This window comes from Spermophilus citellus (genome assembly GCF_964194105.1).
Source record: "Spermophilus citellus genome assembly, chromosome: 18".
Classification (NCBI taxonomy): domain Eukaryota; kingdom Metazoa; phylum Chordata; class Mammalia; order Rodentia; family Sciuridae; genus Spermophilus; species Spermophilus citellus.
The window spans coordinates 54257253-54274389 of NC_138200.1; the positions used below are offsets into that span (position 1 = coordinate 54257253).

The 17137-nt window shown below is 52.4% G+C and overlaps 1 protein-coding gene across 3 annotated transcripts in view; it reads left to right on the top strand.

Annotated features, from left to right (window-relative positions):
• Window positions 1-17137, top strand: part of WWP2 (WW domain containing E3 ubiquitin protein ligase 2) — a 139575-nt gene extending 122438 nt beyond the window's left edge. For 2 of the 3 annotated variants that reach the window (XM_081275514.1, XM_081275513.1), the window contains 14 exons: window positions 2812-2866; window positions 5882-5963; window positions 6507-6635; window positions 7047-7122; window positions 7488-7559; window positions 7779-7867; window positions 9563-9722; window positions 11111-11244; window positions 11561-11701; window positions 12351-12471; window positions 12784-12888; window positions 14278-14374; window positions 14559-14631; window positions 15053-17135. In XM_081275514.1, the coding sequence (XP_081131640.1) occupies window positions 2812-2866; window positions 5882-5963; window positions 6507-6635; window positions 7047-7122; window positions 7488-7559; window positions 7779-7867; window positions 9563-9722; window positions 11111-11244; window positions 11561-11701; window positions 12351-12471; window positions 12784-12888; window positions 14278-14374; window positions 14559-14631; window positions 15053-15152 (1434 nt within the window). In that variant the 3' untranslated portion in view covers window positions 15153-17135. Of the gene's footprint in view, window positions 1-2203; window positions 2717-2811; window positions 2867-5881; window positions 5964-6506; window positions 6636-7046; window positions 7123-7487; window positions 7560-7778; window positions 7868-9562; window positions 9723-11110; window positions 11245-11560; window positions 11702-12350; window positions 12472-12783; window positions 12889-14277; window positions 14375-14558; window positions 14632-15052 lie in introns of those variants that run through there. The other variant, XM_081275515.1, reaches the window with a different exon arrangement.

Genomic DNA, 17137 nt, shown 5'->3' on the forward strand with positions numbered 1-17137 from the left:
TGAGCTGTTTGGCTCATGGCCTGCACCCCAGATCTGCCAACCCGGGAACATTCCCCGGGAAAATGGTTCAGCTATACTCCTTTTGAGTTCCAGTCATAAAGGATGCTGACCTATCCCTTGGAATTACCTGCACATCCCAGGATCTTTCTTCTGGTAGTAATCCTCCTTGCTCTATTTGTGCGTTTTCACGGCTCTGCACCATGTGACACTTTGGGATCCCTTATTTCAGGGAAGTATGCTTAGAAGAGAAGGGGCTGATGGTTGACTCATCGGAGGCATGGGGTTTTTGACTTTTCTGGCCATGATGGCTTCTTTATTTTTTTTGTTTTTCCTCAACTTCTAATTACTTCTTTCCTTCAGGTTTTCTTTTATTTCAAGTTGTATTAAGTACCTTAGGGAAGAAATATCCAATATAGTCAAGTGCTTTGCTAGTAAAGTCCTAGGAGTAAAATAGGAGCATGAGCCTCCATTGATTTTGATTTCATGTTATTTGTGCTCATCGATATCTGGTCTTTCTCTTCCCCATCTGTCTGCTCTTCTCTTCCCTTCAAGGTGGGGAGGGCAGCTAGCAGGGCTCTGATACGGTGAGAATGGAAGGATACCAAGGAAACTCCGTGAAAATTCAATTGAATGGAAGAGAACCAACGTTGTGTGTTGGGATATTAAAAAGAAAGAAAAAAAGACAAGGATCCAGGAAAAGGCTGATAAGCACATGCCTGTAGTCCCACGTGCCCAGGAGGCTGAGGTGGGAGGATCACTTGGTCTCAACAGTTCAAGACTAGCCTGGGCACTGCAAGACCAAGTCTCAAGAAAAAAAAAAAAGAAAGAAAAAGAAAAAAGCTAGGAGTGGTGGCCTATGCCTCTCCTCTCAGTTACTTGGAAGGCTGAGGCAGGATGATTGCAAGTTTGAGGCCTGGGCATCTTAAGTGAGACCCTGTCTCAAAATAAAAAGCGCTGGGGGTAGAGTTCAGAGGTGGAATGCTCCTGAGTTTGATCCCTAGTACTGTTAAATGGTTTTCTGCTGTTGTTTTTGTTTTTTAAAGGGCAGGGATAGAGAGGCTCAGGGGTAGAGCACTCGCTTAGCATGTGTGAGGCCCTGGGCTCAATGCTCAGGGACAAAAAAGACAAAAAAAAAGACTGATAAATACTTTTTATTCCTGGTTCAATGCTGTCAGCAAAGACCTTCTGGTCTGTTGATTTGTAGAGTTAAGCAAAAAATGACTATAAGCCCACGGAAGCTCAGTTGGAACCAGGTGGTAGCTGATTTCTCCCCAGAGTTGAAGGAACTTGGATTTGATGAGATGCTGTGCCCCATCACTCCCAACCCCTCCAGTACCCAAACACACACCAAAATGACTGCTGTGAGTTGGGGGAATGCTTTTCAGTAGTTAGATAAATGTGAATTGTGATGGAGATAATTAAGCCCATCCTGGAGGCTGGTGGTAACTGCCCTAAATCCCCTAAATCAATCCCCTAAATCCAGGCCAGCTTTCCCAGCCTTTGTGCAGTATCATTCCATGTGGGAAGGAGACCCTGAGCTGAAAGGGGGCCCTGTCCCAAGAAGGACCTATGGTTTCAAGACTTAAATGTCTTTGTTGGAACTTACTTGGAAGAGGAGCTTGTGTTGCCACCTTGGAAAGAAAGTTTCTCTGTCCTTTCAGTTGGGGTGGAGGGAGGGCTGCAAAAAGGGGTTCTTTGGCAGTCGAGCTCTACCAATGTTTGCTCAAGCCAACACTGAGCTCCATTCATCCTCCTGCCCGTGTGTGGCTCCATCACCCCAGATGGGGCCAGCCCGGCAGCCTGAAGTCTGCATTTAGAACTTGATCCCCTAATATAACGATTAAATTTTAGTAAGTGAAATAAAAATGCTTCGGGGTAGGGGGAGAATAAGCAGAACAATACTTGTTTTATTTAACTATGAAAAGTTTTTGACAGCACCCCTCTTGCCCCGGAGGATCTGAGAACCTCCATCCTCTGCAGCCCTTCCCCAGAGACCTCGGAGCAGAATTAGGCTGGGGGGTGGGGGCTCTAATGTAAACAGCAACCCTGAAGTCCTGGAGCGACTCCCCCTTCTCTCTCCTGTCACCCTGCCCCCGTCCCCCCCCCCCCCCCCCACAGGCAGACAGAGAACACTAAGCAACTTCAGGTTCAGGCAGGGAAGAATAAAGGTGCTTTGTGAAGGGGAAGGAAAACATTCCTGGGGGAGGTGAGGGGCTTGGGGCATGAATGTACCCTCAGTCTGGGTGGATGCTGCACACCCAGGAGGCGGTGGGGGCTGGACCTGAGGTAGAGGGAGGAGGGTCCGCCCCAGCCAGGAAGCTCTGGGCGTGGGCAGGGCTTGTGGGAATGATTTCATTGGAAAGGCCTGCGATATTTTTTCCCCTCCCGTGTGTGGTTCTTGGAGAAAGTTGGAGGTGGTGGTGATTTCAGTCGCCTTGGCCGTCGCGGGCAGGAGCAGAGCAGAGGCCGTGGGCGAGCTAGCTAGCCCGGCTGCCCTGCCCGGAGCCCTCCTGCCATGCCGGGCTGGTTCCTGCCTCTGCCGCCCTGGCCCGCCTTCCTCTGCACACCTCTTCCTCCCCCTCGCTCACCCTTCCCCAAACTCATTTGGGCTCTCTGTGCAGAGTTCTTTTTTTTTTTTTTTTAAACAAAGACTTTTGAGAGGAGCAGATGCCACCTGAGGCTCCCTGCATCCTCTGTGAAGTCTTGAAATGTGGAAGTGAGTCATTAGCATTTTTATTTTTATAGATTTATTTATTTTTAACTGGTGGCTTTTTTTTAACCTCTGTGTTCTGCTGTGTTTCTTGTGTTTAGTCTTCGAACCCTTCAGTTGACCATGATCCCCTGGGCCCGCTCCCGCCTGGCTGGGGTAAGTACTGAGTTCTTCTGTGCCCTCAGCCCTTGGTATGAGGGCCAGATGCTCTGTCCTCTTCTCCTGCGTGTCTTCTGTCCTTGCTCCCACCCCTCGGTTTCCCATGTCACTTACCTCCAGCACACACTTTGGGGATGCCCAGCCTGAGCCATGACCAGTAATGGAGCTGGCAGCGTGGAGGAGAAGCCAAGCTCCCATGTGCCTCTGTAGCGTTCACCTGCCACAAGTAAAGGAGTGTGACCCTAAGAAAGACATCCCCAAGTAGCTATAGGACTGTTGAGTTTGGGTCCTGAGTTTCTAGGTATCTCTGCTCAGGACTCTATCCTGTCACTAAGATATTTTGACACTGATTTCCAGATGGCCATGTTTTGGGTCTGTAACTCTGGCTGGAGGGAGAGCCACCCTCATGACCCTTTCTTTGCCTCTGACATGTTGGAAAACTTCAGCCTAATTTTGACTAATAGCAGCCACTTTCTTATTTGTGACACAGCTCAGAAAGAGGCCGCGGGGAAGCAGATTGAGCACGGGCTAGTGGTTCTGAAAGTACAGTGTCGCTAGTTAATAACACCATGCTGGATTTTCTTGTCATTGCTAGCTCCTCTTACCCCTTCCAAGTCCTGGGTGCAATTTGCCAAGAATGAGTTAAGGGACAGGTATCCATGCTTTAGGAGAGATTACGGGCTTCAAGGCTATTCTAGGAAGGAGTGGCCATGCAAAAAGGGGTCATTAAGGATGGTGAGACTGGTGCATTCTGCAGCTCTCTGAACTGGGCAGGGTTTTGTTCAACCCTGCAAGAGCCCCTGAGCCTGAAGAGGGCAGTTTTCACAGGAATCAGAAAGTGTGATCTTTAATTTATTGGTGAGGCCAGCAGAAGACAATTGTTGCTAGTTGGTGGTATTCACAGATGATGTTAAGCTGCATTGGGTACTCTTTCCTACAGAGGTGGGCAGGCGTGTTCTGGGAGGAGGACAATGATAGGATGGGCACCTGCCTAGAGAAGTTCTGTTTTGGGCTGTATCCTCTGGATGCAGACATAGCTGCTCTCTGGTAGTAATTTAAGAGGTGAATCAACTCCCCTGAACCCACAGGTATCACTTAGCCAATTACTACCATGCTCCAAGAGGACCTTCTATCTTTCCAGTGGGAGATATCAGCTAGTGAGGCTTCCATATGTTTCTTGATCTCCAGTTTGGGAATCCCTGTGCTCACAGATGATCTGCCTGGCTCCCAGGACCAATGGGTGGTCATTGTTATCTCAGGGATTTGCAGCAAGTCTAGTGTGAGAGGGCAAAGCCTCTTCAGTCCTTGCATAGACAGGGAAAGCGCATCAGCCTAAAGAAGGATCTATCATGCTGTTTGGCAGTAGGTGACCTGGAGCCAGGGTCCCGTATTTGTTTCTGGCTCCGTAGAGGCAGGTGGTAGAGCCCAGACAGTGAGTTTATTTCTGTAGCAATTTTGCTAGATGATGGTCACCAGTAAGCCCTCCTAGGTGCTAAGTGGGAAAATATTTGAGATGGGAATAGGGGAGTACTGGTTAGACACTGCTGTTTATAAACAATCGGAAAACACCACGTAAAGCGTGATGGTTCAAAATGAGAAAAAGAACATTGTGACCAGAGTCCAGGAAACCTTCCTTTGGGCTCCATATTGGCCTGTGGCAGGGGTTGCTGCCTCCCTAGGGAGGGGAAGAAAAGAGAGAGAGAGCAGCCAGGTCAAATAGAGCATCACTGACGGCCAGCCTGCTGGTGTTCCTGCTGCCCTCAGATCCTGGGTTCCTTTCTGCCACTCCAGGGAAGACCCCATGGTGGTTCCCACATGCTCCTCTGGGAGTTGGGACACCGTGGGTTTAGATCCATGTCTGCACCTGGGCAGTTCTGCCCTTGGGCATGTGATAAATGCTCCGGAGGCCATTTGATCCTGGATCCAGGTGGAGCTGTGCTCATCGAAGGGCTCACCTCTCATTGCACATGTTGAGGCTGCTCAGTGGGCAGAGGCCCCTGCATAGAGGCAGTGCCAGCCATGATGAACCAGGCCTCAAGCCTGCTGGACAGATCCCTGGCCTGGTGGTTGGCCTTGGCTTTGGCCCCTTGCAGAGCAGCCATGGAGGAGCTAGTTCAAAGCAGTAGCTCCTGGACTGAGAGCGGCTTGTCCCTCAGGAACCTCTGGCAAGCCTGCCTTCTGCACTGGTCCCATGCTGACTGGTAGGGGAGCTCTGCAGCGTTCCAGCCGCCTCCTGTTCTTTCTACCGTATTTTCCCAGCTTTGCTAAGGTGTGATTGACAAATAACGTCTGTATGTATAGAAATCCAGTCGTGTACTAGATAGCAGTAAGGCAGAACGGAGATGGGTTGGGGGCCAAAACTGGGAGTAGTGCAGCCTGGTCCTGGGGTGGGGGCTTCAGAAGAAGTTCTGCTTCTTTTCAGTTTTTGGGTTCCCTGTAGCTTCTGGAAATGATTATTGTCATTTCTTCAATTTCACTCTGTCTTTGTAAAAGAGAGAGCCATCAGCATCATTTGTTTCTGGGACAGACTCAGGAAAGGAAGGCTCAGAAACTTCCCGAGGAAGGTGACCTCGTTGGAGTTTGGAGCTTTGCCTCGGTGTTTTCTCCCACCCACTTGGCGCTGGTGGCTTATCCCACCCTCTGGGGCTGGGGGGAGGCTGGCAGGGTGTCCGTACTGCACACAGCTGGATGCAATTATGCCTCTGTTTCCGCCAGGCTGCCCCCCTCAGTGCCGCCACACCACCCCTTCCCTCCGACAAGCCAAACAATCGCAGAGGTTGGAACTGTATGTATCCCTCCCGTCAACGTCAACGACAGGGAGAGATTCTCTTTGTCCTTTTTCCCAGAGCCAAGTGTGAGTGAGCCAGGCTTTAGCCAGCTAAACTTCTCCAGCAGGTTGACTCCTGGGGCAGAGATTGAGACCCAGCGCCCAGACAGGGGAGCTGAGGGAAGGTACTGACTTACGATGTTTGACTCTGATTGTGCTCGCTCTCCTTTCTTCTCCCATGGCAGAGAAGAGACAGGACAATGGACGGGTGTACTACGTGAACCATAACACGCGCACTACCCAGTGGGAGGACCCTCGGACCCAGGGGTGAGGACTGGGTCAGGCCATGCTTCTTTGCAGCTCTAGCATTGGCCAGGGGGTCTGGGACTGCATTCATCCTGCAATGCCGATGTTGAGGGACTTTAGCCATATACAAGTGCCCTGAGACCCTCAGGATATAGTGTCAGCCTAATGAGAGCTGGAAAGTGTTTCCTCAGATAGACCTTCCCAGTGGGTGGAGGGTGGCCACCAGCAGGTGCTGCAGTTCTCAGTACTGATTGAGTAGGGTGCTGAGAATTTGATTGAAAAGATATGAAGGAACCCCCAGCTCCCACAAGAAGCAGGGCTGGGCACTTGATGTCATAGGATTTCTGGTGTCCACTCAGACCAATGCCATCCACCCAGGCTGTATTTTTGCTTATGTCTTAGGTCTTCACAAGTTGGGTCATGCCAGGTACCTACCTTTGAGGGCCCTGTCACGGCTGTACAGAGCCTGATTGAAACAGAGAAGCATTTGGAGGACCCCAGCCTCCTAAACAGAGGCCCAGAAGGTAGGGCTAGCCTTTGCACCCTCTTTTCCTGTGCTTCCAGGATGATCCAGGAACCAGCTCTGCCCCCAGGATGGGAGATGAAGTACACCAGCGAGGGGGTGCGGTACTTTGTGGACCATAATACTCGTACCACCACCTTCAAGGATCCTCGCCCAGGATTTGAGTCTGGGTAAGAACTTTCACAGGCAATAGCAGCGTCTTTCAGCACAGGCCTCTGTCCTGTTCAGCTGGCTCGGGGAGGCCAGCTCTGGTTCCCATGCCCACTGTGCTGCTCATTGCTCTCTAGTGGTCAGTGTTGTTCTCACCACAAAGGGATGGGAGGAAGGGGCAGTCCTATTGAGGAAGGGGCAATACAAACAGTACCAGTAATATTTCTCTGAAAGCAAGAGGTCTGGCATTGTTTCTAGATATTCTTTTTGACTCTTAGGCACTCTTAACGGCTGATACTTCATTTCTCTTTTGCTTTACTGTACTCATCTTTAAATTCACAGAGCATCACCTTTCCCTAGGGCAGACAAAGACAGGTTGTTTGTATTTTTGAAAAATCACAAAGATTCTCGAACACCTTTGCTCTTCCCAGGACCAAGCAAGGATCCCCTGGTGCCTACGACCGAAGTTTTCGGTGGAAATATCACCAGTTCCGCTTCCTCTGTCATGTGAGTTCTGGTTCTGGGGACCCTTTGAGGTGGGCTGTTGCAGTCTCTCAGCCACATTTCCCGGCCCAGCTCAGGCCTTGGAATGCCTCTGTCTTAAGAGAGCAAGCCCGGGCTGGGGATGTGGCTCAAGCGGTAGCGCGCTCGCCTGGCATGCGTGCGGCCCGGGTTCGATCCTCAGCACCACATACCAAAAAAGATGTTGTGTCCGCCGAGAACTAAAATATAAATATTAAAAAAATTAAAAAAAAAAAAAAAGAGCAAGCCCGTTCCTATCCTTGGGGAGATGCCTATTTATACAGACAGGAGACCACAGTGAGCAGATACCCCATGGGATTCTGATTTGAAGTTTTTCCTTTTCTTTTCAGTCAAATGCCCTACCCAGTCATGTGAAGATCAGTGTTTCCAGGCAGACACTCTTTGAGGATTCTTTCCAGCAGGTTAGAGAATAATCATGGTGTTGAGATTTGGGGCACGAGCTAGCCCTCCTTCTGCTACCTCCTCCTCTGTCACACGACCTGCTGAGCCCACATTGTGGGGTTTCCAGGCCTGAGCCTTGGGATGCCTGTCTGTTAGACAGTATGCCTCAGTGTCCCCTGTCTCCCCCCGACCCCTGCACCCCCTCCCCTACTTGCTGGCCAAACGCATTCTCTCTCCAGATCATGAACATGAAACCCTACGACCTGCGCCGCCGCCTCTACATCATAATGCGTGGTGAGGAGGGCCTGGACTATGGAGGCATCGCCAGGTGAGCTCGGGCACCCTGGAAGAGCGCTGCCTCCCTCTTCCCTGTGGCCAGAAGGCCACCTCCACCTTACATTCATTCCCAAAGCTCTTCTGCATCTTCATCGGGGGACACTGGGGTCATGTTCTGAATGTCACTCTGGCCAGTCCCAGTGGGTGCTGGAGCAGGGTCAGGCATTAGTCCTTTAGTTACTGGGTCCCAAGAGGCTGGGGCTCCTGGGGACGGGCTCAGGACAAGGCTCTTTCACCAGCCCCCGTGTCATTGTTTCTATTAACCAGTCCAGCTGTGTCCATGGACAGAGGCTGAGCAGCTGTGTGGATGTCCCTTAAATTTGGCCCTAGACTTCCCTTCCTCTCAAGGCATCCAGGGCAGGAAAGTCAAGTGTCTGAGAGCGCATGGCATGGGAGAGCTGTCGTGATCAGAGGTCTTGATCTGTACTCAGCTGCATGTCAAATGTCCGGGGTCAACAAAGTTAAAATGGCTAATGTAACCCTAGAAAGAAGCCAGAGCACTGTCTTACCCTCACCCCAATCCACCTGCAAAGGTCCACAGGCTCTCTGGGAAAGTGCTGCCTTGGACAACAGGGCACAAGGCTCGACAGAGGAGCATCTAGGCCACGGACCGCCGGGCTCGCTGACCCTCACGGTGTGGGCTGTCTTCTCACTTGGTGTTGGGTTGACTCGCTTCTGGTGCTCTGTTTGCTGGTGGTGTTGCCTTCTGCACTGGCCCTGTGGATGGACTGTTCTTTTCCCGTGGTGACCTCCGTCCCAAGCTCTGCTAGGTGGCTTCTGGTGTGGCTCCCGCCCTGTGTTTCTTTCTCTCTGTGTCCTGCCAGTGGTTTTACCCTATGGTAGGTTACGTCATGCTGTTCTACCACAGGGTAGAACCACGGACAGGATACCGGGGCACCCTCTGCATCGGACTCCTCGTCGACCCAGCCACACACAGCCCAGCAGCCAGGGACCAGCCCCTGGGGTGTCCCCCAGCTGGCTTAGTTCAAGCCCAAAAGGACTCTGAATTCTAACTTGAGGCTTGTACATAGGGTGCAAATAAATGCTGAGGCACGGTGTTGCTTCAAATGCATGTAGAAGTGTGGGAAAGGGTGTGGTGATGGGGTTGGGGTGAGGGGGCGGTGAAGTGTAAGAGCAAGTGGGAATGAGGTCTGTGACCTGGAGGTAGCATGAATCACAGAGTTGTCGTGGTTCAGGACTCAGGGACACATAACTACTGTTCACCTATGCTGCCTACTCAGGTACGGTGGTGGTTGCTGTCATACAGTACTTTTGCAGAAAAATTGTAATAAATGTGCATGTCTATGATACTTCAACATAGAGCCCTTGTGCAGTGCACAGCCAACTCAATTGTGCATGGTATGTCGGGGTGCAGGGAGCCTTTTTGCCATTGGAAGGTCTGGTTGTTGTGAATAAAGTCCTGGAATGTACCACCTGGAGCTGACAGGAATGCACACAGGTTTTCCTGAGCATCATCTGAAAGTGCTGTTGCCCTGGTTCATACTTGGTCTGAACCAAGTTGGCTCATGGCCCAGCTGATAATGTTGCATAGTCTGGGCACTGACTGCGGTGGACTCCACTTCTCAGGACACGGTCTCCAGACTGCCTGAGACACATGGCAGAGTCACAACTGTTGTGCGAGTGCATGGAGGGCTCCATTGTTCCTGTTTTCTCTCTTCCCTCACAGAGAGTGGTTTTTCCTTCTGTCCCACGAGGTGCTCAACCCCATGTACTGCTTATTTGAATATGCGGGCAAGAACAACTACTGCCTGCAGATCAACCCCGCCTCCTCCATCAACCCCGACCACCTCACCTACTTCCGCTTCATTGGCAGATTCATCGCCATGGTAAGGGAGCCCCAGGAGTGCCTTCCTCCTCCCCCTCCCCGTCCCGGTGGAGCATGCTGAGGGCGCCAGGGAAGTTCACTCTTCACTGAGACCTCCAGGAAGGCAGCCTCTGAGGAGGCCAGCCCCTAGCCACCCGAGGCAGTCCAGGCCCAAGGAGCAGTCCCATGGTTAGGCGCCCCCACTGTGGGCCTCACCCATCTTCCTCAGAATCTCCTGACCTGAAAATACAAAGAGCTAGAGAGAGTTCTGGAGAAATCGGAACTGTCAGTGGCACCAGGGGTGGGGTACCAGGGAGTCATTGAAGGATTTCTTGTGTTGATTTGTGAAGGTCCCTGGGCCATGGGCTTCACTTAACCTTAAGTGAGTCCCCATGGTGGAGGCAGGACAGTGGCTGAGTGGAGTGAATCCGTAACTACCTCCTACTGCCTGTCTCTGGGAGGTGCTACCATCTGTCCTGAGCAGTGGATGGGAGTGTTTGGGAGTGTCCCACTGAGACACTGAGGGATTCTGGAAGGGGATTTGGAATTAGCATGGGCTTAGAACAGAGACGCTGTAGACAGGTCATGCCAGGTTAGGTGGCACCCGTCGTGGGGCGGGACTCATGGTCTGTGTGTATCTATCCAGAAATAGGGGCTCGGTGTGACTGTGGAGAGAGGGTCATGCCAATTCGCCATAGTGAGCATCTTGGGAGAGCCAGCTCTGCTGCCTGCTGGGTGGCTTGAGATGCTCCAGAGCTGACTTTCCTTCCTTATTCCCCTGACTGCCTGAGTGTCTTGCCCTGCTCCCCTCTCTGGAGGACCCAAGGGCCCTCAGGGTTTGTGACTAAATATGGTGCTTCCCCTCCTCTGCAAGTTCTTGGCCAAGGTGCTAGGCTCCGGGAGTGGGCACATTCTTCCCAGGTCTAGAGACCTGCCTGGCCCAAAGCTGACGGGACAGACTAGCGAAACCCTAGACTATTACTCACTGCTGGCCGCCAGCTGTCTCCATCCGTGCGTCTGCATTATTTTTGGCCACCTCTGCCACCAGTTCTGAGCACCAGTGAGTCAGGGCTGCCACCTGGAGCTGTTTTGAACAAGTCTTCCCTGAGACCATGGGGCAGGCCACTGCTGGCCCGGGAACAGCCTGGCTGGCATGCCGTGCAGGCAGTGAGCTGGCTCCACTTGTCCCTGTGGCCTGTAGGGTGGGACGAGAATCCATCCCAAGGTCTAAATCAGGACAGAGTAGTCCTTATTTCCCAGGCCCTCCCTTTGCCTATGAGGCACCTGGCTGCTCAGGTTCTATCAGGAAGGGGAGGCAGCAGTGGCCTTCGATATGGAGTATCCACGAGCTTGCCCTGGGCACTGTCCCAAGAAGGCCAAACCTCTTTGCCATGTGTCTTCCTTCCTCAGGCCCTGTACCATGGAAAGTTCATCGACACAGGCTTCACTCTCCCTTTCTACAAGCGGATGCTCAACAAGAGACCAACCCTGAAAGATCTGGAGTCTATTGACCCTGAATTCTACAACTCCATTGTCTGGATCAAGTAAGCCCCTTGTTTGCCCAGGGCTGAGGGAGGCAGGGCTCTGTCTGGGCAGTGGGTACCCGCAACCGTGAGCTCCTCTGGCAGAAGCCCATGAGCACTTGCCCAGCCTCTCCAAGTGCCTGTGGAGATAGAAGCTTCTAGGTCCCCTGTAGGATGGTTCTAGAGTTCTCTCCTTGCATCAGAAGAGGTCCTGTGCCACAGTTCAGGATTCTAGGCCACTTTGGTGCCCTGTGGGCACTAAAAGTGAGAGGTGGGGCTAGACACAGGAAGACCCTGCTAAGATGGACATCTTCCTCCTTGGCCTACTGTGCTCCAGAGAGAACAACCTAGAAGAGTGTGGTCTGGAGCTGTTCTTCATCCAGGACATGGAGATCCTGGGCAAGGTGACAACCCACGAACTGAAGGAAGGTGGCGAGAGCATCCGAGTCACAGAGGAGAATAAGGAAGAGTACATCATGTAAGCCTCAGCCCCAGGGAGGGATGGGGAGGGGTTTGAACTTTGAACCCAGCAGGTTCTCTCATCTCCTGGATGCCCTCTTCAACCAGGCCTCCACTGGTTGAAGTGGAGCCCTCCTGGGCTCTTGGACACCCCAGGTTGCAGGAACCTCCCAGTCACATCTGCCTTGGTGGGTGGCCTGTGGCTGGTCAGGTGATGATGCCACGAGGGCTGCTGGAGCCCCAGACACTTGGTTACCTGCTGCTGATTGCTCTGCTAGACATGCGGGGGACTTCCCGACTGCAGGGAATTTCTTGGATGATGCTTAGCTCAGACATTGCCATCTCTCCCCTGATCAGGAAGATGGCTATGTCCTGTGTTCTTAAATCCATGGTCTCAGTGTACACATCTCCTGTGTACGACCCTCAGTCCTCTTGGTCTATTCCTTTAATCTCCCCATTTCCACACACTTGAGGTTCAGCGAGTGGCAGTGGGAGGGGGGACCCTCAGGGTCACCTTGAGGTTTGTGAGGCTGCACCCAGGCCTTCAGTACACTGGTTCTGGTGTTTGACTCTCAGAGCCTTTGTTGATGCTGTGTCATATGGTCACATGGGCAGGCTAGGAGCGCATGGGGTCCTGGGCTCCACCAGTGACTGGTCTTTGGCTTTAGGCTGCTGACTGACTGGCGTTTCACGCGGGGTGTGGAAGAGCAGACCAAAGCCTTCCTGGATGGCTTCAATGAGGTGGCCCCCCTGGAGTGGTTGCGCTACTTTGATGAGAAAGAGCTGGAGGTGAGTGTTGAAGGTCGTTAGGACCCGCAGCTCCTGCTCCTTGAGGTGCTCCCTGTGCACCCACAGAAACGCACCAGCACTCTTCAGCAGGACGGAGGCAGCAGGGAAGATGGGTTTTATTGGGGTTCTCTGCCCCCACCCCCGACACCGGGGCTGGTGTTACCCATGGCACTGAAAGAACCTGCAAAAGTAGCTGGTTGAATAGGCTGGGGACTCTCACCTGCAAGTGAGGAGTGACATGGTGTATGGGCCCCAGGCCTTGCCCGTGGGTAGCGGCTGGCACTGGGGCCACTGACGTCTTCCTGGCTGCAGCTGATGCTGTGCGGCATGCAGGAGATAGACCTAAGCGACTGGCAGAAGAACACCGTCTACCGGCACTACACCAAGAACAGCAAGCAGATCCAGTGGTTCTGGCAGGTGGGTCCTGGCTCCTATCCCCAGTGGGCCGGGGACAAGGGTTGTGACAGGGAGGGATGTCTTAGCAGTCACCCAGAGGAAACAGGACCTGATTAGACCTCAGGCTTAAGGACCCTTTATCTTGGGCACTCTGCTCACCTCCCCAACTTGCAAGGGGATGGTACACTGCCTCTAGCCGAATGGAGGCTGTCGTGGCTGGACTGGGGCCAGGGCATGTGACAAGAGGTTGGCTGTGGTCAGCCTTGTGCTTTGGGGGAGCGTGGGGGGACCTTCATGTAGAAAGTACAGCTGCCATTGGTCATGTGGCAGATGAGATGGGAAAACAGGTGCTAGGCTCCAGAGAAATGGGATGAGCTTGTCATGCTGTATTTAATGACTTCCGTTCTTTATATGTGTGGGTTCCATTGTTGTTATGAAGTATAGCATACCTAAAAAAGAAATGTAACATATCTTTAGTATATGTGTCTGTATGCACGTGCCCACATGTGTGTAAATTTTTTGCAGAGGTGAAATTCACATAACATTCAGTTCATTTTAAATACCTATGTATATTTTTTGGTACTGGGGATCCAATCCAGGAGTTCTTTACCAATTTGCTACATTCCAGCCCTTTTTAAAATTGTTTCTTTCTTTTTTGTTTTTTAAATTTTGAAATAGAGTCTAGCCAAGATGCTAAATCTAGCTGAATGGCTGAGGCTGGCCTCGAATTTAGAATCTTCTTTTCTCAGCCTCCCCAAGTCATTGAGATTACAGGCATGTGCCACCATGCTTGGCTCATTTTATTTTATTTTATTATTTATTTATTTATTTATTTTTAGAGAGAGAGAGAGAGAGAGAGAGAGAGAGAGAGAGAGAGAGAATTTTTTAATATTTATTTTTCAGTACTTGGCGGACACAACATCTTTGTTTGTATGTGGTGCTGAGGATCAAACCCGGGCCGCACGCATGCCAGGCGAGCGCGCTACCGCTTGAGCCATATCCCCAGCCCTGCGTGGCTCATTTTAAATATTTTAAGACAAACAATTCAGTGATTTCTAGAACCTTCACAGTGTTGTGCAACTATCATGTTGTGCAACTATCACCACTGTCTAGTTCCAGAATACGTTATTTCCCCAAAAAGAAACCTTATACCCATTAAGCAGTCACTCCCATCTTTAGTCTGTTTTTTAAAGTGGAACTTGGATAGGAAGAGGATGCCTGGCCAAGGTGTCTCATGGACACAACCTCTTAGCAACCTTGAGGTTTCCCAGGTTGGTGGCTGTCACCCTGCCCAAGGTGGCTTTGTGTCCTCATCCCCATAGAGGGCCCTGGCTGGGTAAAGCGTTGCATGTTAAGGGAATCACAGACCCAGCGGGTCTCTTGACTGTGCCTTGGCTTGTGAAATTGCAGGTGGTGAAGGAGATGGACAATGAAAAAAGAATCCGGCTATTACAGTTTGTTACTGGAACCTGCCGCCTGCCTGTTGGGGGATTTGTTGAACTCATCGGTATGTTTTCCATTGCCCTCTTGGTGCTCTGGCTGGAGACAATAGTCACTGGAAGCAAGTCAGTGGGAGAGGGAAGAGCTGTGGCCCCCTTGAGCTGGACTGAGCATCTGTGGGTGGAGCTGGAGGGCTCTGCTTTGGGAAGGCTACTTCTGTTGATGCACGGTTGTCTTGTCTTGGATAACAGGGAGCAACGGACCACAGAAGTTCTGCATCGACAAGGTTGGCAAGGAAACCTGGCTGCCCAGAAGCCACACCTGGTGAGCATGCTGGTTGGGTGGAAGTGATGGATCCTCACAGACCAGATGAGCTCCTTCCAGCCCCAGATGTGTGGCAACTCCAGAGCCTTGACTCTGACATTGGCATGGCCATAGGGATTTGGGTTGGAGAGGTGGGCCGTGACATAAAATGCCAAGTTCTACACACTGAAACACTTTTGTTCCAGTAGGCAAGAGCTGCTTCCCCAAGTGCCCACTTCTAGTGTTGTTCCCACTGTCCCATTCCTTCTGCTAACTCCCCGAAGGTCTAGGAACCTAGATAGCACTGGGGCCTGGCATGGTGGGCCTTCTACCACCCTGCCCTGGGTCTGGCTAACCAGTTCTGCTGGCGCTCATCCAGGCCTGGGTAGAGCTGTTGGAGTCCTGGCTACATGATGCTACATGCTGCTCTCCCTCCCAACAGCTTCAACCGCCTGGACCTCCCACCCTACAAGAGCTATGAACAACTAAAAGAGAAGCTGCTGTATGCCATTGAGGAGACTGAGGGCTTCGGACAGGAGTAACAGGCCACCTCCATGCCCCAGCACACATGTAGTCCTGAGTCCTCCCTGCCTGGAGGCCACAGGCCATGCAGTCCTTGGGAGGCTCCTGTAGATGATGATCCTGCGTGGAACCACACTGTCGTCATGCTGGTGGCAGAAGAGCCCGACCCCAGGAGGCCCTGCAGCCCCCTCCCTCCTACCCGCTGGTGGTAGTCTGGAATAAAGCCCCTCATCACCTTTGACCCCATCACCCATTGCAAAGTCTGAGGACTGACCTCTGCAAAACTCCCTCCTGCTCCCCTAGGACCATCCTGGGTGTCTGAGTGTGGAGGGAATGCACCCTGCCCTGATGGGCTGCAGCAGAAGCCCGGGCCTCACGGGCTGGTTAGGCGAGGAGGTTGGCTACTCGGGTGGCTGTTCTGCACGGAGAAAGCCAAGGGTCTTTGCCAGCAAAAGAGGTTCTGTCTTAAATAGAACTTTCCAGGGATCTGTATGAAACGTGGTTCTGAGGGAAAGCCTGTGTCAAGGCCATCTTCACCTCACTTCCCTTCCTGGCAGGTTCCAGCCACAGAGAAGCCGCAGGGACTCGGTGCCGACAGCTCAGGTTGTCTCTGCCTGGCAAACCAAGGATTGGACAAGCTGCCCGCCTGGGTCTCGGGGGGAGGGGGAGGCAGCAAAGTCCCTCAGACTTTTTTGTCCTTTACATAAACTTGAAGCGTTTGTGTGTAGGGTTGCTTTTTGTTTTGTTTTTGATATGCTGCTGTCACTTTCTGTCAAGGAGCTGGTGCCCCAGGTATCCTGGGGCCTTGAGGGCCCTGTCGCCCTTGGTCCAAGAGTTTCCAGAAGAGCTGCTCCTCTCAGGAGCCTGCTTAGCAGTTCCATGAACTCATGTGGGCTTGACTCCGTGGCTCCGCCGCACAGCGTCCAAGTCCCTGAACTTGAAGGAAAGGGTTGGTGTCCTGAGTTCCACCCCCAATGTCACACCTTTGTTAGAGACAAGATCCCTTTGCTAGATACAGTCACCCAGCTGGCCCCCAGGGAGGAGTAAATGGGTCTGGACTGTCCCTCCCTGACAGCCCCTGGAGCTCCAGGTGGCCTGTTAGTCCCCTGCTTAGAATGAAGCACATCCTGGCCAGCTGAGTGTGTTCATTCTGCATAGATGTGAGGCTTTATCTGCAGGTGGGAAATGATGTCATTGGAACCCACAGCAGGAGCTCCCAACGCTGGCAGGCCAGCCTCTGCTTTGGGGATTCTGCTTTTGAAATCTGCAGGTGCTTAGGCTCCTCGGGATGCTGCAGGAGGGATGGTGGTGTACTCCCTAGTCCAGGCCCCCAGGGTTCTAGGATGATCCCCCAGCTACAGACCTACTTTCTGAGACTCCAGGCAGGCTCTCAGACTGGTCGTGGGAGCCTTCTGAGGACATCCTCTCCTTCCCACATCTCATTCTTCCCCAGCCCGTGGAGGTGCAGCCTGTGTCCACCATGTTGCACGTGCTGATTTGAGTGGCTCAGCTCGCTGCAGCTCAGCCCTTTTCCTTCCTTCCAGTCACTTGCAGTACTTCCCAGCGCATGTCACCATGAAGGCTGCTCCGTTGGGTGGGTAGGGATGCAATCTGCCAGGGAGGTTTGGGAGCATCAGGCTCACGGCTGTTCGTGTGTGTTTGTGTGTGTGCACGTGCAAACGTGTATATAACTGAAGTGTCTGTGCAGACTGCCCCACGGTAGCACGGGGTTGGTCACTGGGTTGTTTTGTAATGCCCACCCTTGCCTTGGTATAGCCAGTTTCTTGTGCAATAAACAATCAGCAGCTGTGGGTGGTGTCGGTGTGGCTGTCTACAGAATCACTGTCCTCCAGCCAGAGGCCGCTGGGCCCCCAAGGCCTGCCAGGATAGAATGGAAATTCCCCGGCCTTGCTGGTTCTGAGAAGCGTGCATGCTGTTAACGGGGACAGCCTGCTTCTGAGGTGGCCAGCTGGGATCACTGGCCTCAGCCCTCGGTCACTGCCTC